Source organism: Daphnia carinata, chromosome 1, assembly GCF_022539665.2.
Source record: "Daphnia carinata strain CSIRO-1 chromosome 1, CSIRO_AGI_Dcar_HiC_V3, whole genome shotgun sequence".
Taxonomy (NCBI): Eukaryota; Metazoa; Arthropoda; class Branchiopoda; order Diplostraca; family Daphniidae; genus Daphnia; species Daphnia carinata.
This window is the reverse complement of record NC_081331.1, coordinates 420887-448080: the sequence shown is the minus strand read 5'-3', so window position 1 is coordinate 448080 and position 27194 is coordinate 420887. Positions and strand designations below refer to the sequence as shown.

The 27194-nt window shown below is 42.3% G+C and overlaps 5 protein-coding genes across 5 annotated transcripts in view; 3 read left to right on the top strand and 2 right to left on the bottom strand.

Moving 5' to 3' along the window:
* Nucleotides 1-2991, bottom strand: part of LOC130692251 (uncharacterized) — a 45804-nt gene extending 42813 nt beyond the window's left edge. The window contains exon 1 of the mRNA XM_059496648.1: nt 2985-2991. The gene's annotated coding sequence lies outside the window, so the exon portion shown is untranslated. The remainder of the gene's footprint in view (nt 1-2984) is intronic.
* Nucleotides 547-7467, bottom strand: LOC130692489 (neuroglobin-like). Its single transcript, XM_057515605.2, has 3 exons — nt 6737-7467; nt 789-1020; nt 547-720 (listed from the first exon to the last, which is right to left on the bottom strand). The coding sequence occupies exons 1-3, from the start codon at nt 6946-6948 to the stop codon at nt 553-555; spliced, it is 612 nt and encodes a 203-aa protein (XP_057371588.1). The 5' UTR covers nt 6949-7467; the 3' UTR covers nt 547-552.
* Nucleotides 7468-8301: 834 nt separating this feature from the next.
* The window catches only part of LOC130692431 (phospholipid hydroperoxide glutathione peroxidase-like), a 43634-nt gene continuing 24741 nt past the window's right edge, over nt 8302-27194 (top strand). The window contains exon 1 of the mRNA XM_057515541.1: nt 8302-8305. The gene's annotated coding sequence lies outside the window, so the exon portion shown is untranslated. The remainder of the gene's footprint in view (nt 8306-27194) is intronic.
* LOC130692427 (sortilin-related receptor-like) lies at nt 10654-23268 on the top strand. Its single transcript, XM_057515538.2, has 23 exons — nt 10654-11120; nt 11676-11831; nt 11904-11981; nt 12043-12204; nt 12263-13130; nt 13197-13424; nt 13484-13579; nt 13648-13779; nt 13846-14386; nt 14449-14659; nt 14726-14878; nt 14948-15100; nt 15163-15373; nt 15442-15551; nt 15623-15749; nt 19653-19817; nt 19880-20151; nt 20218-20419; nt 20478-20702; nt 20766-21931; nt 22095-22703; nt 22772-23103; nt 23166-23268. Exons 1-23 carry the CDS (start codon nt 10788-10790, stop codon nt 23260-23262), a joined length of 6627 nt encoding a protein of 2208 aa, XP_057371521.1. The 5' UTR covers nt 10654-10787; the 3' UTR covers nt 23263-23268.
* On the top strand, nt 15854-19635 carry LOC130692429 (uncharacterized). The gene is made up of 2 exons (XM_057515539.2): nt 15854-17352; nt 17413-19635. The coding sequence occupies exons 1-2, from the start codon at nt 16579-16581 to the stop codon at nt 19498-19500; spliced, it is 2862 nt and encodes a 953-aa protein (XP_057371522.1). The 5' UTR covers nt 15854-16578; the 3' UTR covers nt 19501-19635.

Here is a 27194-nt window from a genome sequence, read left to right as displayed (position 1 = left end):
GCACGTAAACGAAAAGAAAAACAGCTGACTAAGAATATTCTTTTTGAGCCACATTTCTCTATATGTACAATATGCGTGGGCACGCGTATAAATTTTTATTTCTTTTTTTATTCATTTTCGAGTGCTCTGGTTGACTGGCGTTCGTCTACAATTTTCGTTTCGTCACGATACAAATACGTTCTTATAAATGCACATCCCTTTTTTCCCATTCAAATAATCATTTACACCGCAGTATCGTCGCACGCAAAAAGCAACAGAGAATTCACGAAAACTGTTTACAAGAAATGTGGTCAAGTCCGCACACACACTTTGCTTCATTGGATGTGAGGATATAATTTGTTTACAATCTATTGTTTTGCCGCTTCAACGGACTGCTTCCATTTTGTTTAGGCAAGCAGTCACGTTTTTGTTAAAATAAAGGTACTACGGTATACACAAATGATGCTGCACTTTTTGATGATTTTGGTATATAGAAGAAAAAAAAAGATGGTAGGGGGATGACCGGACGGTGTTAAAAGATGATGACCCGATGAAGATGCGTGTCTATTTCAATTAAGAAGAAGGAGATGCTTGTCGTTGTTGTTGCTGCGCCTTTTCATAGCCTTCGACTAGCGTCTCGATCACCAAATTGATGGACACTTTGTAGATGTTCTCTATGTTCTCCGTGTAGCGGTCGCCAAGCGTCATCTTGACGGCCTCCAGGAACGGATTGCGGATTTTCTAAATAAAAAAAAAAATAATTGCGCGTTATCGTTGAATAATCAAACAACACTAAAGGAACTACTTACCCAGAAATATTCTTTTTTAAAACCTGCGACTTTGTAATGGGATTGGCCGACCTGATGGAGATAGAGCAGGAACGTGTCGACATTGTCCAGCGATCTGATACTCTCGTCCAACGTGTTCATAACAGATGACGCGTGTTCGGCCAATTCTTCGCTGCTGGCCTGCTGGTCTCTCGTCGTCAACTGATGAAATTTCGTAAACAAACTCAGCAATTCTTTGTGCTCTTCAAACAGTCTGAAATATGAATACAAAATAAATATGAAAATCTTGTTTTTTTTCCTGCATTTTTGTTCATCTTTTGATTTTTTCGTTCTTATATTCAATTGGCTGCATAACAAAAGATCCTTCAGGGCACACTGGACGTTTCGCAAAAGTGTTTTGCATACGTTGGCCATCCTCGCAGCAAGACAAGGCGTTCAACAACGTTTTGGGCCTTTTTGCTTTCTCGTTCGAATAGACAGAAATTTAATCACGACTTATGCAGACACATGTTCTCCGCATACGACTACTAATTCAATTGCATTTGAATATTATACAATATTTGCTGATGGATAGCTTTTATTCAAATTGTATATGCCTCAAATGTTTGAAACCCATTCGATAGTCAATCCATTATCAGATTACTGTTCGTCATTGAAATTTTTATTTTCAAAAGGAAAACTCTTTTGAAAATATTTTGCCGTGGCATTGATCTATCGAATAAGTATAGTAATATATAGACGACACAGCAGCGGTCCGTAGAGGCTTACGATAGCAACAAAAGAGGTTGCGGACAAGCTCTGATCGCATCTGAGCGATGAAAGCAATTTCATCAGCAACATTAACAATGGTATATAGCTCCTTTAACACGCCTATATAGATTATTTCCACGTCAGCTCAACTGCGAGTTATCCGCTTTTATGTTATGGCTGTACATTTGATTAGAATTCGGCTGTAGACGCCGTTGCAGCAACGCAATTGAAATTCCCTTTCTGCATGGATATAATGTGTCAACAATTGGAAATCGATTAACCTTCGTTTCGTTTGACCTTTTTAAACCTTCTTTAATCTTAAATCTATGAAAGTATATATATATAGACGTATCGTGGTATAAGCTTCGTCTTTTTTTTTTTTTGTATTTGTTTCATAGGAGAAAGGAAGGAAGTCGGGTTGAATGTGCATAGATGGTCTATAGACTTTTCTATCAATAAAATGTCTCCACGTGATATAGCCGTCGACGATAGATACATCTTTGTTCTTTTCATTGGAGAGGTTGTATCACTTTCCACCCCTTGGCCTTTTTTTTTTTTTCCTATATAGACGGGACGGCTCTATTCTTATATATTTCCTTTAGTCATTTTCTGGGTGATATTGCTGTCAAATGGCTTTCTGGCATGATGCCGGAAATGGCGCCGATGAGCCTGTTCCGGCAGGTTCCTTTTCTTGAATTCTTTCCGTCTTTCACTCTAAAATACATAGATTTCTCTTGTTGGTGCTATTGAGCCAATAGATCGAATGCGTTCTCCCTGGCAATGGGTACAGCGGTCTTTTTTTTTTTTTGCAACAAAATAGAGCATGTCATTTTCGTCAGGTTGTGCCTTTTTTGTTTACATTTGATAACGATGCGTAAATGAAATTTGCAATTTTTTTGTGTATGATAAACGCCTCTTGGGCGTATACGGGGAAAAAAATGCGGGAATTTTATAAATTCCCGTTGAATGTTGCCCGTGGCAATAGAAAAAAATCAATATTTTTCCCATGACAAGGAAGAACAGCAAATCGGGTTGAAAGGTTTTCTTTACGACGTACTTAAATCTATTTTTTTTTTTGTGGTATAAGGAAAACCGATTTTTTTGATATATCGCATTTGAATCTAATTCAATTGTCATTTGATGGCTGTTTCTCTACGTAAAATTCTTGCAACATTAACAATTTAACAGGCCACCCACGCTCAGCTGATGCTACCATTTTGCACCACTCTGCACTAATTGGATATTGCTGCATACTTCATGTCACAATCTCCACCAAAAAACACGCGAACTCGTTAATAACAACAAACGCACCCGATAACCTCTTTGGCAATGCCTATGTAATTTCATTTGCGTTATAAAAGTACAGCACGCAAACCAAAATACATATCTTCAAAATGTAGAGATAAAAACATAGAGATGCGTATGTAATCAGGCAGAGAAGCCTCCGATGGCCTTGTCGCTTTTCACTCTCCTATACAGAGAGACGTACATAAATTTTGTATACGTAAGGTATATAATTATAGTGCTGCATATATATATACTGATCGAATCTATCTCTTCTAGATATATAGCTTCCCTTTTGCGATATTTTATAGATGTACAGCTGCTTTTGTATCTATATTCACAAGGATACCGCCGAAAGGCCTAGTTCTCTACGGACATGGACAACATATCCGTGCATACATAAATGCAGACATCCAACAACTGGAGAGTCGTTTAAAACAAATGCTTTACAAAGGCGCACAGGATTTATTCTTCTCAAAACATCAAATCTAAGTCAAAGCTACAAACAAATTTTATTTAGTTTAAGTTGATCATTTTAAGAACAGTTAAATGAAAAAAGCATGAGGCTATACGAATGCAAAAATTATTGTAGCTATCGTTGATCATAAGCCCATGGTGCAGAGAGCTCATCAAAGTTAATACGTTAATCCGTCGAGCTTCTAATAAAACTTATAAAGTGTAACATGACGATTGTACATGAAAAATAAGCTCATAAATGCTATTAAATGTTGATCAATTAATTACTTTAAATAAAAAAAATATACACAACCATTTTATTTGTATGCGTTTAAAGCTTCTTGTTTGTTTACCATGTAAATGCCCAGTGTATGAAACGAACGAAGCAAGAAACAAATAGTCTTTTTCAGTTTATTTCCTTTCTGATACATCAGTGTATATCTATCACGTCTAGCTGTTGCCACTGTCGCTCTGTCCGTTTGTATTTTGCTGATGTGCTTGTATTCCCTTTTTCCCCTACATGTTCTCCCTTTTTTTTTTATTTACGTAACCAAGAATGGTGTATATATTCGCTGACTCAGAGTTGTTGTGTAATATTTACATAGAGTTCCACAAATCAAAAGAAATCGGCAGAAAATAATGTACGATTTCTTTGAAACGCACCCGAAGACTACTTAGCATTTTATTCTGGTTGTTCTCAGCACGATCGTTCAACATCCATTTCAACAGATTCTGCGTATCGTATCTTTCAATACACATCATTAATCTACGTACACGTGTACGATAAAGAAAGGAGACATATATACAAACATCATTAGATATACGCGTATAAATTACAATAACACAAATACAATAAGAAAGAGCGGCTTGATTAGTTGTCAAAGGCGTAAAGAAAATAAATAGGCGGCTGCTGTTCTATATATAGTTGTACGCGCTAAATAGACCTGTAATTGAAAATCAGGCAGAGCAACGCTCACGGAAATATCGTCCGGGCGCAATCAAGAATCCTACTTGATTGAGTACCTTGTTTATATATTTATTAAAAGGCCTTGATTGAGCATTACGCCTCAATCACGTTCTAACAAAAAAGGGAACTGACACACATAGTGTTGAATTCAATTTGAAATCAACTGATTCTTTTAATTACTATACATGTGTAGCGTCCTCCATCATTTGTTCTTTCTTAAGCTTGATTGTAAATAGAATTAATCAATTAGTTTCTTGTTTTGTTTTTTTTTGGCTGATGTCCACTACGGCCGTCATGTCATCTAAATCTGTTGTTATCGAATCTCGTATACTCGATCGGACATATAGAATCAAAAGGGATCTGTGATGCACTGTGATAGGGATCGACGTTTATAACAACAAACTGAAGCATCTACACAGCATCTCTTCTTTGTGTATATACACTGCAGATGCTTCACTTTCTCCCCTCTACACGCATAGCAGCAGGGGCAAAGAATGGGTCGAACCCTATATAACAGAGAAGCAGACTGTGCATACGGCACTGACAACAGATCAATACTCTTGTGTGTTTTGTAACGCGGCTGAACTGCGTAACACGGAAGATGTAGACGAAAAAAGAATCCCATTTTTGTGTGTGTGTGCCTTATATCTATTCCTCTATACGGATATGAGGTGTTGGTTGCAGGGTGGGTGTAAAAGATACACAAAGATATTTGTTGTGTTTTATTCTAGAGTTTATTGCCGGCAGGAGCGTGACTGATGTGTGTGTGCATAAAAAGCTATACCCCCTACCTTGGTTGGTTTTCTGGCCAACGTACTATTATTGGAAACGTAACTTTGAGCACACAAGTTAGAAATATAAAGAAAAAAAAGCCGAAAGTATGCTAGTGCTAAATGACGTTCGTAAGTGGAATTGTAATTAACGACGAACGGCGCTGATTATCGCAGCAAAATGTAGGCCTGGTTGTGTTTCATTAGAAATGTATTAATGAGTAACAGGGCAAAGTTGAGTCGATCGCAGAATAAAGAACGGCAAATATTAAGCCTTCTGTGATACTGCCCAGAAAGAAAAAAAAAAAAGAGGGAAACTCGTTTTGTTGAAAGAAGAAAGTTTTTATATGTATAGAGAAAAATCGATAAAAGAGCCTTCGTAACAAAAGAACATTCCCCAGTCAGTTGGCACAACGCTACACATCTTTCACATGCATAGAAATACGAGGATATTCAAAAAATATACATGTCTCTCTAACACGGATTGGCCTTTTTTTTTTTAATTTTCCACATCAGATAGAACTGTACTCCACTATACGCAATAAAGATGATGATGAAAATGGAAGATGTGAAAATAAAGGAGAATTCTTGCACCCAATGGATTGCATCCCAATAGACCCGATGGCTATCCATGTTGTATGTGCAACATATAAATATGCAACTCGAACGTATAAACAGATGGTAAATTATATTCTATATTGTATAATGTGAAAGTCCATCGACTGATAGTGGCTCGTGAATGTAACATCATGGGAGTCGCCATCGCGCGTCATCCGCGATTCGCATCATTTATCACTTAGCAACAGTATATCCACAAAAACCCGATGCAAACAATACATGACCTTAAGGTTGGAATCACAATGTGGAACTCATTGAGCGTTCCACAAATCAAATTTTCCCGTAATTCAACGGAATCTCTTGAAGCCGTCAATGTTCAATGACATCAATCTGCGTCAGATATTACTGGATGTACGTGGAAAACGAGAATCCCCGCCGTCATTCTGAGGTTCCGTGTTTGGACATAAAGTCACGCATCTCTACCGCTAGATCGATTATGAAAGATCAAAGCAAGTCTCCAATCATCGAAGCGGATAATGAGGTTCGACGGTGATGCCCCGCTCTAAAGGTAGCCATACGTGGTATTGAATTACCGTCGAATTTCTGCAACGCTCGGATAACAACGCACAAATGGCAGCAAAGACACGATGACCTGTGGTTAGCCATCGTCAACAGCAAGAAATTGAAAGAACGGCAATTACATTGGAGGTTTTGTTTTATGACGCATCGCGCTATTCGATCTAGCAGAGAAACGATGTCAAATCTGTTTGAGCAGAGAGTATAAACATGTGTCTATTAAGCCACAGATAATCGTTGGTTGCGTGAATAACAAACTTTCGTATGTTCGTCGCGGGATTTGACACGGGTAGCACACAACTTGAACGAGCTAGATGTGTACACATAAGCTATTTTATATGAGATGATCGTCACTGTGCGCACTCTGTTATCTACTCAATGGCTTGCATTGCCAAGCTGAGCTTTAACTTGCAAAGTCTCTGTAATCATCCGCTTTTGTGGCTTAGAAATGCTGTTTTATATGCACCATCGACATGATGTACGGTTCAAATCTGCGTGCATCACTTCAAAATCCTCTTGAGAAAAACACGAAGGCTATAGCCTGAATTGTGCGTCGTTATATTCTTAGCTAGAAAAGGAACAAAAAAGAATGAACAAATCGTTTTTACTTGATAAACATGTAGACGCCAGTGGGTTCAAGTGCCCGGCTGATGCCTTTCCAGGAAGCCAACATGGAATATTTTTGACGGGCATTGAGCGGTAAACGAGGGTCAAGTTGGACGGCTGACGCTCCACCTTGTCCGTTGTTGTCACCAATGACTGAAGCAGCTCCTTTGTCCTTGGACGTTTGCCCGTTTGATTGACTCTGAACACAACCCATTGATGACGGGATAATTCGTGACGATGATGATGATGATGATGATGAATTGGGTGGTACCCACCCCTTCTTGCCTTATCTGCCAAGTTTTTTCCCTTTCCTTCCCTCCTGTAACATACAGGGACAGTCAATCACAGATACGAAGTCTTCGCTAATCAAGCCTCTTGTCGTTTTCGCACTTACGGGACACGTGTGAAATAAACTTTGGTTGATGAACAGACGTGAGTTAATACTGTCGAATTTATTTTTTGAAAAAGGAAAATAGATTTTCAGAATGCGGATGCACCTGCGCACGTCACGCAGCACTTGACAGCTGCCGCATAGTATGGCTTACGGAAAACTCGGGACTCACGCTCACTCGTCACGATTTTTTTTTTGAAACACAAAATCAAAACGAAACAAAGTCACTAAAAAAAAATGGTATTTCGAAGGAACAGGGGCATAAGCGAATTAAACCAATGGCGAAATGCACAATGAATTTTCCTTTCGGTAGATGAATAATTTTCAGTTGCACACGTTATCAACGCGTCTTGTGCTGCCGCTACCACCTCTTAGAGGACTAAGACACGTTCGTGACTGAGCCTCTTCTTCTCCTCCCACCCATCTCACTCGAGGGGTTCGTCGCCACGTCATACCAAAAGTGAAAACGGACCGCCATCCCGATCATGCGCCGAATGATTCTCTCCTCCTTTTTGTTTGGACCCCAACGTCCATCAATTTTCTTTTTTTGCTACGTGTCGTGTAATATAATTTTTTTTTCCCCTCCCTTCACTTTCTGCATCGCACACGATTCTATTTACAATTGATGTTTTGATTTCATTGACGTCACACGAGGTGCTACATGTACATTGCGTCCACCCAACATTCACATTTGGGTTCAAAATCTTCATAGAAATGTATTCATTTTTGTCTTGTTTCGATTGATTTAGTGCGAAATAGAAACATGTCCAAAACCCCTTCCCCCTTTTTATTTTTAAACGAAAATTCTTCATTTGGGTGGGCGTATTAAATAAGCTTCAACATTTATCTTTACGGATGATGTATAGGGATCTCTCCATATCAGAAATCATATGCTGTAAAAAAGGGAGTTGATATGATAATCAACACCAGTCGTCAGGGCCGTATCACGGTGCGTGTGATCGTGACTACGTGCACATCTTGACGTCGCACAGGATTTTCAAAGAAAATCTACCCTCTTTTTCTTTACTCTCCTTTTTAAGTATTGACTTTAAAACAAAATGTGGATGGTCATTGTTCTTCCCCTGCACCATGAAAAAGCTAGTGAACGAGGTGACGGCTTGCTGTCAACGATTTTCTTGCTCGTCCAGTCGTTTTCTTTATTTTTGTCGCACGCAGAAAAATGATATAGTGGTGAAAAAGACGAGAGAGCAACCGAGAACATCACGAATGTGGGCGTGTCTCTGATGTCTGCAATCCGTCTGCGTTTTTAGTAGCAGACAGCGTTCAGTCAATACCATCTCTCGGCATATTTGTTTGCAATACACACACACGGGAGTGAATCATAATGACGATGAAAATGGAGTGGGGAAAAGAAATGACAAACATCTGCAGATGACAAAGTTGGATTACCAATTGGACCCGGCCATTGGTCCGCTCTCTCTCCCCGCTCTCTCCTACTGCGTATCAAGTTTCCGTGAAGGATTTCGTGGCACGAATGTGAACGAAGAGTGTAGATTCGAAAACGAGGAAACTTTGATTCTTTAAACATTTCGCAACTAGATTTGTATTTGTCACGTTGTGGCGATCCCGCGTTCGCAATTTACCGGAAGCGTTCATCTGCAGGCGGTTAATGAATAAAATGTTTGAATCCGTTTTCTGTAAATAGATTTCCATCATTTATGTGCGTAGTCTCGGTCACAATTCAAGTGAACCGTCTTCCTTTGTAATCACACACATACCACTTGATAATTCATTGTCTGCATGTAGCTAAAATACGAGGCCAGCTCGCGTTGAATTTAACATACGTCGCAGTTGCTGAATATTTCACGTTAACGACCCGATGGGGAGGACTATGAAAAAGTTGGAGGTCACTCTTCGATCAAAAAAGAAAAAGTTTGTGTGGGAGGATATTTTCCGAATACTTGTGACTTTCTGTGCAGGGTTGCAACTTATAGAAATGTGAGCTTGCCGTGTGTGACGCGATCGGACTGATGGAATCGTCTTTTGCACGGCCAAACTTTTTCGATTTTCTCTCGAGAGATGATAAAAGTTGGTCGTCAGCTTATTGATTGATTCTCTTTTTCCACCCCCGCGCTTATGATTTCATGACGCTAGAGGTTATTAAATCTATGGACATTTTATTTTTATATACGGCTAGCAAAGAACTTGATCAGATTATCCTCACGCTGTCAACCAAAAGACGACATATGACGTCCTTTGCGCGCGGCCGCTTTCACTATCATTGATTTAATGTCTCGCCGTGGCCTTATCGGGATATTTAAAAAAAAATACATCCATTTAAAGGGTTGCATAAACCATTTAGGTTGTTATATACAGGGGAAAATTTTTTTGGCGACCTGACGTAACTCATTTGCGAAAATGAGCTGAGGCGTCAGCAACACGAACTTGGAAACCACCAACGATATACAACTCACAATAGAACGAAAAAGGATCAAGTTTGTAAATGAAACTTTCAAACAGGAGTGACGGCAGCTGCTTCTTAGCATTGAAATTTCATCTTTTAATTTTCTGTTATAGAGAAAGAAAGAACGGATCAAGATTAGAACGTTGTTGGACACCTGGTCCCCTTACGACGAGATGATGAAGTTTTTTTTTCTCATTAATCCATTTGACAGGACAATGCTTGTCATTCCAGCTGAACATTTGAGACCAGTTCAACTGAATAGCAAACGAGGAATCTAAAAATACGTGTGTAGAAACTCTTTCATGTGGACGTCACACAGTACGTCGCATACTCCCCGTGGTGCTGCCAATCAAAACGGAGACAACATGCAACGAACATGTCCATATAATATGCTGGCTGCTATCCGCTTATTTGGCATTCATGTCATCAAAGAGGCAGGACGAGATGGTCTAATCGATAAAGATGTTTCTCAAATATGTACACCCCAAACAAAAAAAAAATTCAAAAAAAAAGGAAAGGGCAAGTATCGAATTATCGATTTGTTGATTCGGTGTCGATCTCTCCTGGAAAGAGTCATCAGTTTTGAAAAAGTGTCCAACCATTTTTCGTCTCTCATTCCGAAAAGCTATAAATTTTTGTGACTTCTTTTTCTGCCCCCATGATGTACACGAGAAATTATCGACCAGCTGTTTTATTCCCAGCTGGATGTATATTTGATGACGAGACAGTATACGAGTTTCGTGTAATGTGCTAGTTTTTGGATTTTCCCCAACCATTGAAAAGATGACTCATTGGCTCCAAATATGAAACCAACGACGTCGTTGGCAAAAGCAACTCGATACGTAGTACTTACGTCGTTTATTTTAAAAGGATTTTAGTGTCAGCTTTCAAAGAGTGTTTAGCTCATTCATGCAAGTTCAACAAGATTTTTGCTAATTATAAACTCCATTGCTTATCTGGTTGAAACAGATAACTGTCAGTTGTAACATTTTACTTTTTTTTTTATCTAGAGATAGGAAAACTCTCGCTAACGAAAAACACGAGATTTCAAAATATTTATTTTCATCGTGAAAGTTTGCGTACCTCACAGTTTGCGAACGCACCGCTCGAAGAGGGTATCAAACTTGCATCACATCTTTCGCCTTGTAAAACAGTTTTGACAAGTCGTCCGTTCGTTTGTCAAGTCATTCAGTCTCTCTTTAAATTCAACACGCTCATATATATTTAGATCATAGAAATGGCGTCGACTGAAAAGACAGTCACGTCGTGGCTTTACAGAGCTATTGCTTTTTTATCGGTTGTCGCCTTATTGTCGGAAGTCGTAAATGCCGATGACCTTCGAAGAAAAACTTTGACGTTTCATACTAGTTTGGAACAAAATAGCAGAAAAACAAGAGATATTGTCGTTCCAGTTGATGAGTATGGTGATGGAAAAGATTTTTCCATTAACCAGCATATTTCAGAACACATTGAAGACGGCAGGGTAAAGCGACAAGCTCCAACTTTACCCTCACAGGGTGGCAGTGTTCGTGGTTTCTTGCCAACACTTCCTGCCAACAGTACTAGTGTGGTGAGTCATATTTTGCAATGATTTTTTAATACTTATATAAATTAGCATCTTTAATTCTGAAGCTGATTCTTGTGCTGTAGCAGTTCGTTTTTTTGTGTAAAATGTTTCTCGAGAAACATGCAGGATCTTATTTTTCTGGTAATTGACTCGTACAAAGTGATTTCCTGTTCCAACTTCAGATTATTGTTCAGTTTCCTTCTTGTTGCTGCCTGCATCATTCTTTCCTTTGTTCTTGCCCCCAACAGCCATGTAGGAATCAATATCCTCCCCCTCTTCTGGGAAAATAAAACCCCATTGGCATTTTGACAAACTAGGGTTAAGAGATTTTCTTTGCTTGCCTGATGTTTTTTAGATTCCTGTAAACATTCTTTTCAATCACGTTTGAAGAATCTAAGCAGAAAAACGTTTTGTTATCCTGTATGCATAAGCCGGGATGAACAATCTCCACGGATCTCGTCGTATCTTTTTCTTGTGCAAAAATGTGTTTTTATCATACAAGGAATATTCGAGAAGGTGTACAATTCCAATTCTAAGATTTATCGATTTTTATTTCAGTTTCCTCTCAATGACACACACTTTATGCTGACTGTTCACTGGGCTGGAGAAGGTTCAGATGTTGTTGTTTGCCTTGCTCGAAATCCGACACAAAGTGCTGATACCTCCTCATCCGTCTTCGTGTCCTACGATTACGGACGTACATTTGTCCGCAAGGTTTGCATAAAAAAAAGATCTATAGTTAAATCTAAAAGAACCATTTTATTTGGAAAACGTTGTTATTTCTAGGACCACCTGTTCCTGCTGCCTGATGGCAAGCCAGCATCCATCGGACGTTTCTTTAACCATCCCAAAGTCAACAGCCATGTAAATATTACACCTTCGACTACAAAATTTGCGCTTCAATAATACAATTTTTTGTTTACAGTATGTGTTTACTGATGTTACCAACAAGCACATGTTTACAACAACAAACAGTGTACATACGGTCCAGTCATATCCATTGGATTTTGCTCCCGAAGACATCACATTCGATGAGAAGAAACCCTTTTCTATTATCGCTTATGATAAATCGGATCGCCTTCGTCGAGTAAGTCTGCCCTAAACTCGTAATTTCTCATCTAAAGTAAAATTTTTTATTTGGACAGTTGTGGTTCAGTCGAAATTTTGGAATGGATTGGTCGACAGTGCGTGAATTTGTCAAGTCGTGGTTCCTCGACGTAACAACATCACCGACCACCTTATACGTGGAATACGAAACACCGGGAGCCGATAATATCGTCCTATCGTCAATCAGCATGTTTACCGCCACCAATGATGCCAAAGTCGTCGTTGCCAATGTGGAAGATTTCGAATTGAGGGACGATTTCATGCTGGCCACTCGACGGTATCCTGGTGGCGATCTAGACCTACTTGTTTCCTACAAAAGAGGGCCGTTCATGGTGGCTAGCTTTCCTTCTAAATTACGTCGTCGTGATTTCCATATTGCCGATATTTCCGAAGGCCAATTAATGGTTTGCGTCAATCACGACTCGATGTTGACCAATCTCTACATTTCAAACGTGCCTGACGACACGAAGGGAGTTCAATTTTCCTTGTCGCTCGAACGAGTTCTATATTTCTACCCGGAAGGAGCTTTTCCCAATTCTTGGTTGAAGGATGTGGGAGCCGAGGCCTTTATCGACATCCATCGAGTTGGGAAATTAAGAGGAATTTACATTGCCTCGCAATTCCGCGATCCGAATGCCACGGCTCTGACAAAGACGACCGTCATTCCCGATGATTTGGTGACAGTTGTCACTTTCGACAAGGGCGGTGAGTGGAAACTTATCCAGCCGCCCAGGTACGATGACGAGGGTCAATCCATCGACTGCCAACGCAGTAAAGGATGTTCGTTGCACCTCAGTCAAAGACTGTCACAGCTCTATCCTATTAACAAGACGGCCCCGATTTTAACAAGCTCTTCTGCGCCGGGAATTATTGTAGCTACTGGCGTCATTGGAGCTTCTCTTAAAGGTATTTATTTGCAATTCATTGCAAGTCATGACTATTACGTATGTCTTTAATTACACAACTCAATAGGTCACCCGGGAGTGTTTGTGAGCGCGGATGCCGGATTGACGTGGCACCAATCGTTGAAAGGTAGCTATTGGTACACTATGGGAGATCACGGCGGGGTCCTGGTAGCGGTCAAGATGTTCCGCGCCGATGCTGCTACTCGCGAATTGCTTTACTCGACGGATGAAGGCGAGACGTGGAACACGCACCAATTCATCGACGAACCCATGCGCGTTTACGGACTCATCACCGGTTCGTTATCTTATACTTTTTTTTTTCTTCTAATTATTGAATGTGTGTTTTATATTTAGAACCCGGAGAAAACACAACAACATTCACAATGTTTGGCTCGAAATCTGGTAGTCACCAATGGATTATTGTCACTGTAGACCTCAAAGCGGCTTTTCGTAAGTTTCAGTTTTGTGATTAATTTTTTAAATATTCATTTTTTAAATTTTTATTCAAAAATTATTAGAATACGAATGCAAAGAGGAAGATTATAAATTATGGTCGCCAAGCGGCAGTTTATCTGGACGGCCTTGTCTATTAGGACATCAACTTAGCTACCAACGACGAATGGCTCATTCGAACTGCTACAATGGGAAAAGTAACAATCAGATTTGATTAGATTTTAATTTTTTTTAACGATAATGAAATGATCTAAATTGCCAAGGTTATACCCGTCCTACTATTGTTGCCAATTGCGAATGTCGACGAGAGGACTACGAGTGTGATTTTGGATTCAAAGAAGATGAAGTAACGAATCAATGCATTCGAGATCCGGATTCTACTGTCGATGTTTTCTCTGTGCCCATCAAATGTCCGCCAGGCGAATTCTATAATCGAACCAAAGGTTATCGATTAGTTCCCGGCGATACCTGCGTCGGAGGAGATGGTGGTTCTCGATTCGCACCTGATAAAGTGGCCTGTCCCGTCACGGAAGAAGCCGATTTCATCCTAGTTGCTCAACGACAAAAAATTCTTCGTATCGACTTGAGGAACACTGGCCGTTTGGACGAACTTCCCCTTCCAGCTTTGCAGAATGTTTTCGCTCTGGAATTTGATGTTCGCTCCAATTGCGTCTATTGGGCCGATTCGCTGCAAGACAAGATCTGGCGTCTCTGTCTGGACGGAAAGAGCGTGCCCCAGGTGTTGGTCGAAACTCAATTGGAGAGCATTGAGGGCATGGCCTTCGATTGGATCAGCAACAACTTGTAATTGTTTCAAAATTAATGAAAATTGCTGGCCATTGTTCATGTTTTGTCTTGTTGGTTAGGTACTTTGTTGACGGAGCCCGTGCCAAAATTGAAGTCATTCGAACAGATATAAACAATACGGGTAGAATGAGGCGAACCATTCTCAATGGAACTGTTTTGGACAAGCCGAGGGGTATCACGGTGCACCCCGTACGCGGTTACATGTTCTACACGGACTGGTCGACGGAGAAAGCCTGTGTTTGCAGGGCCAATCTCGATGGCTCATCTCAGGTATTTTCGCGGTTTATATACTTCAACGCGTTCTGTTTGATTCATTTAGGTTATTACAATTAACAGGAAAAGCTGATTGGAGCTCCATTGGTCCAGTGGCCCAATGGCGTAACTATCGATTTCTTTGCCGATCGGCTCTACTGGGTTGATGCAAAAAGCGATTACATTGCATCTGCTGATTTGGATGGCAAAAACATTAAAAAGATATTGGAGGGAACGGTGAGTATTTGCTTATCTTTCTCCTTGTGTTCCATGTTTCAAAATATATGTTTTGTTTTAATTTTTCAGGATCAAACACTTCACCCGTTCTCCGTGGCCGTTTTCAAGAACGTCATGTACTGGGATGACTGGAATGCTCAGGGTATCTTCATGGCAGACAAGAACCGTGGCACAGGTCTATCGACTATTGCTAGTCGCCTTCCAGGAGTCATGGATTTAAAGGTATTCAATTCAAATAATTCCCAACTTTAAAAAGGTACAAATCACTAATTATTTCTCTTTAGATCTTCTCGCAAAGTTTGCGACACGGTAGCAATGCATGTTCTGCCAATTCTAGTAGCCCAATCTGTCCATTCTTGTGCATGGGTCGACCCAACAATGGTTATTCTTGCATATGTCCGGATGGAATGCACGTCGAATTGCAGGCCAATGGCAGTGAAAAGTGTCTCTGTCCTGATGGCCATGCCCCTCAAGCTAATGGATCTTGTTCATTAGGTGAGTTACTTTTCTTTGTCAAATAGCTGTGATCCTTATCCGTACATAATTTTTTTTTTCCATTTTAGTGAACCAAACTTGCCCAGAAGATTATTTTGAATGCAAAACGCTAGAAATGTGCATCCCTAGTTTATGGAGGTGCGATGGAGATAACGACTGCCATGATAAATCAGACGAAGTAAGCATTAGCTTATATCTTTTTAATTACAAACATAATCTGACACCAAACTTGATAATCTAAAATGAAAGGCTAATTGCACAACACCCTCCTGCAGTACAGCCCAGTTTCAATGCGGAAATGGCCGTTGTATCCCGTTGCATTGGCGATGTGATTTCGACAACGATTGCTTCGATAGCAGCGACGAAGTTGGTTGCGGTAAGTGAAAGCATTTTTTTGTTTTGATTTTGTATACGGGGGGTTTTCATCGCTTTTATTTTCACTTGGCGCCGAGTGCACTAGTCTTCCCCACCCTTTTCTCCTGTTATATTCTCTTTTCAATGCAACCCGCACCGCACCCGACCCTACTGGGAGGGTAGGATAGGGTGGGCTGAGTTGCCGACTGAAACCAACCCGTTTGTCGCAAGGTGGCGGACCTCAGACGCCGGCAGTCCCAGTCCGAGTTGTGTTCGGTTTCACACACTTTCCCTCGAATTCTATCCATAAAAAAAATATAGGGAAAATAATACTATTTTCTATTATAGCATTCCTCGTTTTGTAATCGTATTCGCGAAATTTTGTGATCGAATGTTAGTAGTGTTGCAATCGTCTGAGCAGACTTCGCTCGGCTTGTGTTTTTGTTCGACAAAAGTTAGGCAGCGGCCATCTTGTTTTTATAAAAGTGCCACGTGTGCTACCTCACCAAGATCGATGCAAATTCTTCCTTTTTCGATGAACTCCGCACGTCGTAGTGACACCTGGATGCAAGTAAAGTGAAAAAGGGAAACAAAAGAAAGCAAAAATCTGAGTTCGTGTGGCCGATAGCGTGCAATCTCGCTTGTTACCAAGCTCATCGTCCTCCCAAGGCCGTTCAAGGGCTTCGTTTCTGTTTGTCTAATCAAGCCCACATCGCAGCGACCAAACATTTCACAGTCTAACTCCGCCCCCATTGGCGTAGAATTTGGACTGGCGCCATATTTGAAATTACTTTAGAAGTGAAATCGAATGAGGCTGCTCGTAGCCTTATGAAAAATACAACGTGAGCAAAATGGAACAGAATGCCGAGACAGGCGGTGGAGGTCCAGCTGCTGGTCCAGGAGATGCACAAGTTGGTGCGGCTTCGGCTGCAATGACATACGCCAATTTGGAAACGTTGACTCGACTCAATACAGAAGAATTGACCTCCATCCTGTCTAGCACGGGCCATCACGCCCATCACCATCATCGACACGAAGAAGAAGAGGAAGAAGATGGAACTCATTATGCCGACGCTTCGGCCAATGGCGATGGCGAAGAACCTGCCGGTTATATTGTAACCACGGCCACTGAGGCCTATCATCAAGGCTCTTATGTTGTTACAGCCGCCTCGTCCGCTGACACAGCGGCCAATAATGGTGGAGGTGGCGGAGAAGGTGGACTAGTAGACGATCAATCGACGACGGACAATGAAGCGTCGGGTCTTTCAGTCCATTCCTATTGTAAGCCGAGTAATAGTCAAGAAGCCGTTGAAGGACGGACGTCGACTGGACCTTCAGATGTCGTCCCTACGAGGTCTTCATCCAGCGTGAACGCAACAGCCGCTGAATTGCTCGACTTGAAAACGGTTCTCCCAGGTCCTACAACTCGTCGAGTGTTGCTCATCGATGACGGCCATGGCGATTTAGAAATGGCTAAATCTGATGTCGAATTCTTACTGAGAGGTGATGCTGCTGGAATTGTCCTCCGCGAAGGCAAACGCAGCGAAGTTTGGGCCCGTTTCGGCAAAGTCACCTTCCAGGGCCGCAAAGTCAAAGGCTACGTCGCTTGCATCTACTGTCGCCAGGTATCGGCTCGAATAATCACGTTATTTAATTGAATATTTATTATCTTTTTAAACGGGCAGGTTTATGCTTTCGGTGATGCCCATTCTACTGGCACTTCAACATTGAAAAAACATCGGTGCCTTGCCCAGTCGTTAGTAACCACAACTGGTGCTTCACCATTAACGCCAACTAGTGGTGGATCTGATCGATTAATGCCTAGTCCAGCTCCCGGTTCTTCCTCTCAATCTGATCAACAGCAAAATGCGTCGTATGTCAATTTCCCTTCACCGTCCGTCATTGTCAGCATCGCCACTGCCGTCCGCAGTTCGACGGATGCGCCCGAACAGATTCCGCTCAATTCATCTCCACATCAAGCGTCAATGACGAACATTGTAACGCGTTTTCTAGCACCAGGTGATCGCGATGAATTGATTAGAAATGCAGGTGTCGTTCTCGGCTCTGGATCAATCAGCGCTGCATCGTTTCTTCAATTATCTAAAGCTCTGGTTGAACTCGGAGCGAAACACGGAGTGCCTCTCGTAGATGACATGTCTGCGATTTTCACTTCGCCATCATTTGAGACGATCTTGCCCAGCATTGCTCACGAGTATCGCAATCATTTTGCAGAAGAAGCACGTACCATCTCCGCCGGAGGCATTGGATTGATTATCCGTGTTCAGCCGGGTTCCACATCAAGAGCCCAAACTAACGGCCAGTTGGTTCAAGTAACTCTGGGAATCAGTTACTGCGTCGATAGTAATCAGAACGGGACGGACGTATCTCCTTTCTTGCGTCAAGTGCCTTTACGACACGTCCAGCTGAGTGTGGATCAAGACACGTCGACTCGTATTGGCCAGCTTGTGCAGCGGACCTTAAAGGAAGAAAGATTAGATCATTTGCGTCGTGCCATTGTTTGCAACTCGATCGATGTGATCAAAGAATCGTTCGCTGGGCAGATGACGGTTCCCTGTGCTCACCACTCAATCGGAAGGGCGTTGGCTTTAGCCCAAGAGAACTGTGCGTCATCTCGCCAAGATTGGAGGAATTTTCATGACGCGATTCAGAAAATGGCTAACATCGTTCAGGCAATGGGTTGGGAAACTCAATTGGCCAAGGCGATCCAACCGATCGGTGGGGCCGCTGGAGAATCGTCCACCGCCTTAGATTGGATGGAACTGGTGATCAACGTGTCGTCCCAAATTGGCGAACTATGCAAATTTTTTCAAGATCCGTCCGTTTCCAGTGTCTGGAATCAACTGGATCGCCAACTTCTCGGCCATTTAGCCGCGTTTTATTCCAGTATGGCGTCCGTTGTGGCTAAAATCAGCGGTTTGGCAGCGTGTCCGACGCTTTGTAATGTGCTGCTGGCAAGAAGTCACGTGATGTCGCTCTGCACGCCTAAATGTCACGTGGACCCTCCCGCGCTTTCGGCGTTGAAACACGCCTTACTAGAAGCCTTGAACGGACATTGGCCATTAGAGCTGGCTCATCGACTGGCCTGCGTCCTCCACCCGGCTTTCAAGCACATGCGTCGGCTGGACGTCAGCGACCGCGAGCGAATGGAAACGTACGCCATGGTCCGCAATTTGTTGCGCCAAGCGGACAGCTCGTCTCAGCAGCCCGTCTCTGAACACATTTTGCGCAGCACTTTGGACAACGCGATGGCGGCCAACAACCGTAACGGAGAATTGAAACGGAAAATGTCGAGTCGGACGGTGAGCAATGAAACGACGCCGACTAATAGCTCGGCTGCGAAGCGCCAACGATCGTCCATGCAGAACATTTTGCCTACGACATCGACGACAGCGCCATTGATCTCTAACAACAATGACATGGCCTTTGATTTCAGCGAATTGGCCGATTTTAGTTTGCATTGCGAGAGCGCCAACGGTTTGACGTTAGTGCCGGAACAGCGGGACGAGTTGGATCTCTATCTGGAAGAGAAAGTCATCCAGCAAGATCTGATGGAATTGACGAATGTTTTAGTTTATTGGAAACATCGGCAATCAGTCTTCCCCGGCTTGTCGCAGCTGGCCTTTTGGTTGCTGGCCCTTCCCTCCTCCGCTTCTAGCGTTGTAGCTTCGTCCAAATCCGACGCCGTCCTCCATCGTCAGCTCTTTCAAGTGGTGGCTCAAAGCAGCTCTTCCACTACTACTCTTGTTGAATAATAGGTTTCTATCCCGTCAAAACGTTCCATGTAATTCTCTTCCCCCTCACTTCTTCCTGTGTCTGACCAAAAAAAAACAACGATAAAAAAGATCGTGTGTACATTTATTAAATCGGCGATTGTATTTGATATAATTATTGACCATGTCTTTAGACTATAATCCTTGTTCATCGGATCAATTTCGTTGCAACAATGGCCGCTGCATTTCGGCCCGTTGGCGTTGCGATTTCGAAGACGATTGTCGCGATGGATCTGATGAAGTTAATTGCACCACGACGACCATCCCCAGTGGCAATTCCAGCACGGCCACGTGCCGACGTAAGTTTGATTCATTTTATTATTTTTTCGTGATGTTAAACGGAATTTTAAATTTTTTTTAGCTGGAGAATTTTCATGCGCATCGCATCACTACTGTCTTTCAACTGCCTGGAAATGTGATGGAGAACACGACTGTCTCGATGGCTCAGACGAGCTTGATTGCGACAACAACTCGTGCGAGCCGTGGCAGTTCCAGTGCGCCAATAAGCGCTGCATCATGAAATCTTACGTGTGTGACCGAGACAATGATTGCAATGACGGATCGGATGAAATCAATTGCACAACCACAACCACTATTAGCCCCCTGAGGCCGTTTGTTCCGCTCTTTCCTCAGGTGAGAGATAGTTTTTTTTTTAATTCCAGGAGATAATTGAATCGTAAATGACGTGTGTGTTGATAGGGAAACTGCAGCGCCACCATGTTCGAGTGTGCCAATCGCAATTGCGTTCCGCTTTGGTGGAAATGTGATGGCCAAGACGATTGCGGTGATGGATCGGACGAATTGGCTTGCCCGGGATCTCCTCCTACCAACACGACCGTCACCACGACGGCCCCTCCAGACAGCCACACTTGCGGCGAGAATCACTTTCAATGCAATAATGGTGAGCTTCTATTTTGCCCGTCGTTTTGTTTTTTCTTAACGGCGATTTGTTTGGGCAGGTGATTGCATTTGGGAGTCTTGGGTTTGCGACAAAGAATCTGATTGCTCCAAAGGAGAAGATGAAGAGAATTGCCACGGAACGGAAACGGGTGAAGGTGGCACCGAGTGCACCGAATTCCGCTGTCTCCACTCTGGCGGATGCATTCCCTTCTCTGCTTTGTGCAATGGTCATCAAGATTGCGCCGACAACACGGACGAAGAAGGTTGCGGCCTCATCATGCCAGGTAATATCCGATCAATTTCATTTTCAGCTGTGAAACTTAAAAATTAATTTAAAAATAATTAAGGAACTAATTTAACTGTGGAATGTCCGCGAGGATCCTTCCGCTGCGATGGCTCCATGTGTTTGCCCTTGCGTCTCTACTGCAACAACGTGACGGATTGTTACGACGGCACTGACGAATTGAATTGCGCATCGGATAAACGAGTGTACCAAGTCTCTCGTATCTTTGTCGATGACAAGTATTCCAACAGCACAACTCTGTTGGTCGAATGGGAAATTCCTCCACCTGCTAACGGAATTCAGCTTCAGTATTTGCCTTCTTATTCTGTCGCTGGCCGACCAGCTGTCAATGGCAGCCAATGGCTCAACACGACGTGGACAAACGCCACTGAATTGCGCCTCTTCAATTTAACAGCCTACACCGTGTACAATATCACCGTTTATGCGAGACCATTGCAAGCATCTGGTGTAGGAGATGCGCATCCACCTTCGCTCTACGTCACGGCTCAAACGGCTATGGGTGCTCCGTCTGCACCGTGGAACGTTAGTCTTCATCAGGTCAGTCACACGGAAATTCACGTCCGCTGGAATGCTCCGGTTAAGCCCAATGGATTAATCACGACGTATCGAATTTACGTGGAGCCCGTATCCCCTCCTCTGGTGGTTGCCGTACCCGTCAGCAAAACGGATGCCATTGTCAGCTACAAGTTTACGGCTGGAACCAACTACTCATTCCAGGTGGGCGCGGAGAATCGCTACTCTGCTGGCCAGCGATCCGCTCCCAAATATTTAGTGTTTGACGGCTCCGCTATTATTCCGTTGGTGGAGAACTTGCGGACGTCTTCCATCGGCAACTCGTCCGTCCTGCTATCGTGGTCAGCGCCCAGCGGCAGTAATAGCAACATCACGGGTTATCAGGTGGTGGTCAAGAGCGGTAATTATTATGCTCAATATCCGATCATCAATACGACGTCGACCAGCATCAACGTGACTGGACTATCTCCTGGCGTCCGTTACAATTTGGAAGTTTCGGCCCGTCGTGCGCGTTTCACTGGACCGCCTTCTTCAATATTGGCCATTACCAGTGGCGAAGAATTGCCCGGTATTAGCAATTTGCACGCCAACGTCGTCAAAGGCGACATGACGGCCGTCAAATTGGAGTGGCATCCGCCCAAGGACAAGCGTAAACTCAAATGGGAATACGGCGTCTATTACGGTGTTAACTTGAAGGTAAAACAATTTTTTAATTTCGAAATTTTAACCCACGTTTTTTTGAATTAAAGAGCAATAATTGGCCACTTCCGGGGGCTATTATAATGTATTTTTAAACACGAAAATAGATAATAAGCAAGTACTTATTATTAACGAGTTTCCGTTTTGTCGTTGCGTGCAGGAAATGTACCTGAACGGAGTACGTAACCGGACAACGGACACGACCTTCACTGTCAGAGAACTGGCGGCCTGCGAGTCGTACACTTTCGATGTGGCTATTATCGGGCCCATCGGTTACGGTTCCGGCTCGGATGGAATGGTCTCGTTGACAACGGAATTTGACCACCGTTCGCCACCCAAGAATTTAGCTGTTCGTCCAGCCATGTCTGGCTCGAATGACATGGCTGTCATCAGCTGGGCGCCGTCTTGCGCCGTTCTCGGCATCGATTCGACCGGTTTAGGTTATTCGGTGGACATTCGTGACGTAACGCTGGACAAAATGTCGCACGTGACTCTACAACCGAGTCGGAATGCAACCGTCCAATTGCCACTAGAAGTCCATTACGGAGCCCAGTATGAAATTAGCGTCCAAACAGACGCTCCCGGAGCCCGTTCATCACCTGTAGTGACATTGTCAGGCCCAGCCATTCCACCGCCTCATCAGCTGTCCATCGGCAAACAAGTTGGCGGTAACGTGACGTTGTACTGGAGAAATCAGGATCTCCCTCACGAGATAGTCTCTCACAATTATTCCTACATCGTATGGATCAGCAAAGATATCACTTTCCAAGTAAGACATTGTAGAGCAATCTGAAGACAGGTGTTTTGAATTGTTTTTTTTTTTTTTTTTTTGGTTAGGATCTCAACAAGACGCTGCGTTACGAGTCAAAGGAGCCACTGTTTCAATTGCCACAAGATCATCACGGCGAAATGTATTACGCGGCCGTGTCGATCGTCGACTCGCACGGCTACTCGTCGCTCCGTTCCGATCCGTTGGACATGCTCTTTGTCTTTGCCGAAGAAATAAAACCGTCATCTGGAACAGCTGGATCGTCCCACATTTATGTAGCCGTTTCCATTGGTGTCATCATCGCGTTGGCGTTGGGTGCTGGTTTAGTGATGCTCTTGATCCGTCATCGTCGACTTCAACGCTCTTTCTCTTCGTTTGCTTCGACCCATTTTAATACGAGGTATTTTTAAACGTTTAAAAGAAAATGATGGAATTTGTTTTTAATTGAATTTTGACGAATAGATCGGAGTCGACTATATTTTCCGACCAAAATTTGGAAGACGATGATTCGCCCGTCATTCGTGGCTTTTCGGATGACGAGCCTCTTGTGATTGCGTAGTTGAAATAGGAATTTCACTGGAATTCTATTAAAGCATTTTTACTATTTTCTTATGGTGGTATGCATCAGTCCTAGAATTTCTGAAGAAAAACAAAGAGAAAAACGTAAGAGACCTTGGTCAAATATCCCACTTCTTACCATCCTGTATTTCCTATCCTTCTGACCTAGAAAAAATCCGAAAACTTTAAAAATATTATCCCCCACGTTTTTGGGTTTCCTGTTGAATGAGGGAGAGCAGGAAAAATGTCGGTGATCGCTATAAAAAAAAAAGGCCTTGTGTAAAGATCCCGTCTCTCCTCATTCCCATTTGTGATAATTCCCGATTTTCTACCCGTTTATTCCTTTAACCCCATTTGATTGTATTAATTTTTTTTTTATGTGATGGGCTTGAGATGAGGGAACCGGGAACATCCTTGCCGATGTCGCTCTCTTTTTGTTTTTCCCCCTCTTCTAAACCAAAAAAAAAAAAACATTTCAACATATTAAAAAGAAAAAAATCTTTATTGGATCAAATTCGGCATGTTTTCTCTTTTTCGTGTCCCGTAAAAACATGTATCATAGTTTTGTTTTTTCTTGTATTTTCTTTTTCTTTCTACTTCTTTTGATACGGCAAAAAAAAACGTGAACCGGTCGCCATTCGTTGCGGGTAGCGAAAGAAAATAAATGAGCAAATGAAAAGATAAAAAAAAAAAAATGATAATTGTTAAACATTGTTGTTGCTAGGCTAAAGAGAAGGGAGGTGAGTAGTTTGAGGTCACGGTCGTTATTTTGTGTAATGTTCTTATTATTTTTTTTTTGATCGAGTTTTGCCTTTTGAATAAAACAGGAATTTTCGGAGAATCCGAAATACGTTGGGTGGGCCGTTAACCGGATCGTCGACTGACCGCCTTCATCCATCGTAGGGATTCAACCAACTGCAAGATGGGACGCCATACTTGTCGGTAGATTGATCAAATTCCAAGTTATTTGAGTCACGTCCTCTTTTGTCATCGGCTTTTGATTCCTTGTTAAGGCTTCCATGTGTCACGATAGGACGAGAAAGGAAACTGGAACATTTTCAATAAAAACCGAGAATAGCGGCTTATAGAAATGCCTCACCACATTTGACACGTTCTCGATGCTGATGATGATATAGTGTGCGAACATTGGGATCAAACCCTCCACTTGCGGACGAGCCACCCGTCAAGCGTATCCTCGCCCTCGGGTCATTCGATCCCCCCCCCACCCACCGTCAGTACGTAACTTTCACGGCTAAAATCAACAAATATGTGGAAGCGCTCGCCTTTGTTTTGCTTGTGTTCACATCAAACAGAAAGGAGACCTTCACCCGAACACATTCACCGAATTGTTTGGACGATCCCAACTCGGATTTCGGCATTGTTTTTGGGGAAAAGAGGCCAGGCCAACGAAAGAAAACGGTACACACACTTCACTTTTTTTTTTTTTTCGATTCTTTTAATAATAAAATTCTTTAAGCAGCTAAAAGGAGAAAAAAGGATTTTGCTGTTGCAGCTGTGCCGGATGGAAATAACTATGTAGGCATCTATATATATGTAAGAATCATTAAGGATGCCTGGCTGCTCGACTGACGGGAGTAAGGGTAACTCTTTTTTTTTCTTTCATTATTTATTTCTCAAAGTTTTTAACAACCAATGACCTCCAAAACAAACAACGGCGAGGAAATATCTCATAAAAATGGCATAAAACAATAATCAAATGCGCGCTAGCGTCGTATTGTAGAGGAAAAGAGAGGAGAGTGTTGGATTACAAGTATAGAGAATGAAAATATTAGAAGACAATCAAACGTGACCGGAACAATAGGTTGGCTTTCATTTGAAAATATCATCCGCGTAACCCGGTGTGTGTAAAATTGCGTGATCCGCGCCCGCGCATTTTGTTCGTCATCGTTGGTTTGCTCGTTGAAGCGTGCCAGCGTGCGAACGTGTAACGAATTACAACTCGATTTTTTTTTTTTTTTTTTAATTCTTGTGTAATCTGAAAATTTACCTTGCTGATGATTTTATCGAGAAAGAACCGGTCCATCTGGTGTGACGAATTTCTACGTCGAAAATCATCTTGTTGCCATGGTGACGAAATAACCCAGGAAAGAACTGAAAATTTTAAAGCACGTCGTGTTCGAGATGATGTCGAGCGGATGATTGCCGACTCGCCGTCGAATATCCAAGTGGAAATGGAACGTAAAAAAAAAATGGGAAGGAATTTTTTTGTTTTGTATTTTTGAAAAAAAAAAAAAAAAGAGCAGACGAGATGGGCCGATGATGTTCCGTCTGCTTCCAATTGAATGCACACACATAGAGCGAATGAGAAGGACGCGGTAGCCAACACACGCGCAGATCTATAGCAAATGGACCCTCTTTTTTTGTGTGTGTGTGTTGCAAACAGAAGCAAATCACAAATTCACAATGTCTTTTATTTATTTTTATATAGGATGATGCTCCAGTATATTCTTTCCCGTTTTTTTTTTCGGAACACAACGTTCACTATCCTTCCTCGTATCAAAGTAGAAAATTGATTGATCGGGCGTATCCCCTAGCAAGGTCTTTTACAAGCCGGGGAGGGGAATAAAAATGAAGGAAACCTTATCAGAATTTAGATTGAAATAAAAGTAGAAACATTTGAAGCAATACTAAAAACGGCTATCTACCTATTGCCCGAAGCTGCAACCGGTTCACGTCTTTTGACTGGGAAACATCTGACGAATGCCGTTGAAATTCACTTGATGGGACCCGATCTCTAAATCGGATAAATAAATTCAAAAAAGAAATGTCAGGCTAAGAAACGAACTGTAAAGACGGCGGTATTTACGTGGGGACAAATGATGTCAGCCAACGTGCACGACGCACCTGCTGAGCTATTTTGACACGTGAACAAAATGTCTTCAAAAAAGTTTGTATTTTCAAAGTCGGGTGGTCTTTTTTGGTTGATTCGCTTTCGATTTTCACGTATAGGATGACACGTTTGAGCGATGCCGTGTTTTGGTGTTGTGCAAGTTGTGTGAACACGAAAAACAGAGAGGGGCAATGAGTCACCAGCGTGACCGAAACAACTTAAAAATGTGAAACTTTTTGTTTGTTTTCACCAAAGTTTGTTTGAGGGAATTGTGGGAGAGAGGGGGTGAAGCCCCACCGCTATACATCGGCGGGAACCCCCCCTAGCCACGGGTAGGTGAACGGTCGTTTCCCAGGAGCGCAAGGAGTAAACCGGACATTGTTATGTTTGTCATCGATTTTTTTTTTTTTTTGTTTAATTTATTTTGAAATTTTATATGACTTATTGTTGTATTCATGTTTTTCTTTGAGGGTTGTCCGGCTTCACACCGACAATAGCACTCAACCGCGTATATTTATTATTATTATTCGTCACGGAAATCTTCCCATGGTTGTAAGCAACTGATAAAAAAACAAAAGGAAAAATACAAATTTTCACTTGCCACTAGTTTTTTCTGTCTTATTTTAGAGTTGCTGACGACGAGGGCGGTCTGATTCATCTGCTGCGGTCGTGCGGTCGATTACTCGGACATCCACAGCGTAAAGTGCAGCGCCACACACACACGTTGCGTGACTACGGGATTCGAACTTGCACATACTCCCACACAATCACCATATTGGGATCAAGGGAGCTGATGCATTTTTTTATTTTCACATTTCGTTGAAAAATTGCATTAGGTGACTCAATAATCGGGGGGGCCTTCTGTTTTTTCATCATTTCCTCCTCTTTTTATGTCCATGATTAGAGTCAAAAATTATTTACGAACTGACAAGTTAATTCCATTGACAGCGGCAGTAACGTGGAGAAAAATGAAAACAAAAATGAAAGGAGAGGGTAATGATGTTTCATGATAATATACGACTCGTTCCGTACAGACACGCCTCGTCATATTCTATATAATCCTAATCATCTGCTTGTCATGT

What these genes read in the sequence shown, in the direction of transcription:
- LOC130692489 (XM_057515605.2), bottom strand. Translation starts at nt 6,948, where the DNA reads ATGGGTTGTGTTCAGAGTCAATCAAACGGGCAAACGTCCAAGGACAAA. An exon ending in GGCGTCTACATGTTTATCAA is followed by an intron (nt 1,021 to 6,736) that starts GTAAAAACGATT and finishes TTCATATTTCAG; the next exon opens with ACTGTTTGAAGAGCACAAAG. An exon ending in TTAAAAAAGAATATTTCTGG is followed by an intron (nt 721 to 788) that starts GTAAGTAGTTCC and finishes TTTTTTATTTAG; the next exon opens with AAAATCCGCAATCCGTTCCT.
- LOC130692427 (XM_057515538.2), top strand. Translation starts at nt 10,788, where the DNA reads ATGGCGTCGACTGAAAAGACAGTCACGTCGTGGCTTTACAGAGCTATT. An exon ending in AATCGGATCGCCTTCGTCGA is followed by an intron (nt 12,205 to 12,262) that starts GTAAGTCTGCCC and finishes TTATTTGGACAG; the next exon opens with TTGTGGTTCAGTCGAAATTT. An exon ending in AAAAGATATTGGAGGGAACG is followed by an intron (nt 14,879 to 14,947) that starts GTGAGTATTTGC and finishes TTAATTTTTCAG; the next exon opens with GATCAAACACTTCACCCGTT.
- LOC130692429 (XM_057515539.2), top strand. Translation starts at nt 16,579, where the DNA reads ATGGAACAGAATGCCGAGACAGGCGGTGGAGGTCCAGCTGCTGGTCCA. An exon ending in CTTGCATCTACTGTCGCCAG is followed by an intron (nt 17,353 to 17,412) that starts GTATCGGCTCGA and finishes TTAAACGGGCAG; the next exon opens with GTTTATGCTTTCGGTGATGC.